The 1,447-nt window shown below is 38.2% G+C and overlaps 1 protein-coding gene across 1 annotated transcript in view; it reads right to left on the bottom strand.

Moving 5' to 3' along the window:
- ATF1 (activating transcription factor 1) overlaps positions 1 to 1,005 on the bottom strand; it is a 46,342-nt gene extending 45,337 nt beyond the window's left edge. Inside the window, exon 1 of the mRNA XM_008074091.1 lies at positions 912 to 1,005. Within this exon, the coding sequence (XP_008072282.1) occupies positions 912 to 1,001 (90 nt within the window). The 5' untranslated portion in view covers positions 1,002 to 1,005. The remainder of the gene's footprint in view (positions 1 to 911) is intronic.
- Positions 1,006 to 1,447: the final 442 nt, after the last annotated feature.

Here is a 1,447-nt window from a genome sequence, read left to right as displayed (position 1 = left end):
ACTGCACTCCAGTCTGGGCGACAGAGTGAGACTCCAACTCAAAAAAAAAAAAATGAAATCTACTCCAAGTTTTAAGAAGTACTAATTAAAACAACTCTAAATATCAGTTGGGTACAGTGGCTCACACCTGTAATCCCAGGACAAGGAAGGATTGCCTGAGCCCAGGGGTTCAAGACCAGCATGAGCAACACAGTGAGACCATGTCTCTACAAAAAATTAAAAAAATAATCCAGGTGTGGTGACATGTGCCTGTAGTGCCAGCTATTCAGGAGGCTGAGGGAGAAAGATTGCCTAAGCCCAGGAGGCTGAGACTGCTGTGAGCTGTGATTGTGCTACTGCACAAGAAAGTGAGACTCTGACTCAAAAAAAAAAAAAAAAAAAAGAGCTCTAAATATAGTTGGGCCTATATTTAGAATCCATGGATTCTGGATCCAGGGATTCAACTGACCACAAATCAAAAACATTCAGAAAAGAAGACCTACTTGTACTGAACATGTACAGACTTTTTTTTCCTTGTCTTTGTTCTCTATCACTACAGTATAACTATTTACATGGCATTTACATAAGCAAGTTAGAGATGATTTAAGTATACAGGAGGACATGTGTAAGTTATATGTAAACTAAGTCATTTTCCATCAGGGACTTGAATGTCAGAGATTTTGATATCCACAGAAGGTCCTGGAACTAATTACCCTCAGATAACAATGGATAACTCCATATTTAGTATTAAGAAAATAAAACCAAATGGCCTTGACAAGATGGTTAAATCAAATCTACCTTTCTCTTATATTTAAACATTTTACAGTGTTCTTGCTTGGTTCTTTGTGTTTTTTTGAACATTAGTAATAAACAGATTAATCTGCATACCAATATTTCTAAGTGGCTCAATATTTTGGCTACTCCTCTCTTACCTGTTGAATATGAGAAATATGCGTGCCCTGAACTGCTGACCCAGGTTGAGGTGCTGTCTCTGAAGTGTTGCTCTTGTGGGAATCTTCCATAATCGACTGTAAGGGAAAAAAGGCAGTTAAAATAAAAAGTGCTATAGAATACTTATAGTATATACTATAGTCATGTAAAAGTGATCATCTGGCTGCCTCTATGAAAGAGAACTGGTAGAGCTAGAAAAGGGACTTTTCCTTGCATATTCTTTTAGATATTTGAATTTGACTCACAAGAATATGTTTAAATTTAATAAAAGTCACTTATGTACATATACTATTGTGACGAAATTTTCAAATGTTATCCCACTCAAGAAGTATGACAGGCCAGGCATGGTAGCTCCCAAGGCGAGAGGATTGCTTGAGCCCAGGAGTTCAAGACCAGCCTGGGAAACAGCAAGACTTCATCTCTACCAAAAAAAAAAAAAAATTAGTTGGGCATGGTGCCATGTGCCTACAGTTCAAGCTACTTGGGAGGCTGAGGCTGAAGGATCGCCTGAACCCAG

The sequence above is a fragment of the Carlito syrichta genome, unplaced genomic scaffold (assembly GCF_000164805.1).
Source record: "Carlito syrichta isolate Samal-C Ts95f unplaced genomic scaffold, Tarsius_syrichta-2.0.1 Scaffold316302, whole genome shotgun sequence".
In the NCBI taxonomy this organism is placed as follows: Eukaryota; Metazoa; Chordata; class Mammalia; order Primates; family Tarsiidae; genus Carlito; species Carlito syrichta.
Note: the sequence above shows the minus strand (reverse complement) of the source record. Positions and strands in the feature narration are given on the sequence as shown.